Below are 332 nucleotides of genomic sequence, written 5' to 3'. Positions count from 1 at the left end.
CTCGCGCGTGTGTATGTATGTATATGCGTGTGTTTACGTCCTTGCGTACACCCAGCTACTCACATTCCTCTTAATTCTCCTGATGGTGCTGCTGTCACTGGCGGACAAGGGCTCAGAGGAACCCGAGATATCCGAGCCGTTGATCTGCGCCTCAAGGGCCTCAATGCGATCCCGAAGCTGCGGCAGCTCCACGATTCCCGTCTGGAGCTGCGTCACATCCTGCCGGAGGCCAGGGATCACGCGCTCGGTAAGGTCCTGGCGGGCGCTCACTGCCTCCGTGCTCTGGGCGGGGAAGGGCAAAGGGAGTCTCGTTAGCGAATTATTTTATACAC

The 332-nt window shown here is 58.1% G+C and overlaps 1 protein-coding gene across 1 annotated transcript in view; it reads right to left on the bottom strand.

Moving 5' to 3' along the window:
- Positions 1-332, bottom strand: part of LOC119589380 (cubilin-like) — a 70,980-nt gene that overhangs the window by 69,431 nt on the left and 1,217 nt on the right. The window contains exon 3 of the mRNA XM_037937998.1: positions 64-282. Coding sequence (XP_037793926.1) covers positions 64-282 — 219 coding nt within the window. The remainder of the gene's footprint in view (positions 1-63; positions 283-332) is intronic.

The sequence above is a fragment of the Penaeus monodon genome, chromosome 25, assembly GCF_015228065.2.
Source record: "Penaeus monodon isolate SGIC_2016 chromosome 25, NSTDA_Pmon_1, whole genome shotgun sequence".
In the NCBI taxonomy this organism is placed as follows: domain Eukaryota; kingdom Metazoa; phylum Arthropoda; class Malacostraca; order Decapoda; family Penaeidae; genus Penaeus; species Penaeus monodon.
Note: the sequence above shows the minus strand (reverse complement) of the source record. Positions and strands in the feature narration are given on the sequence as shown.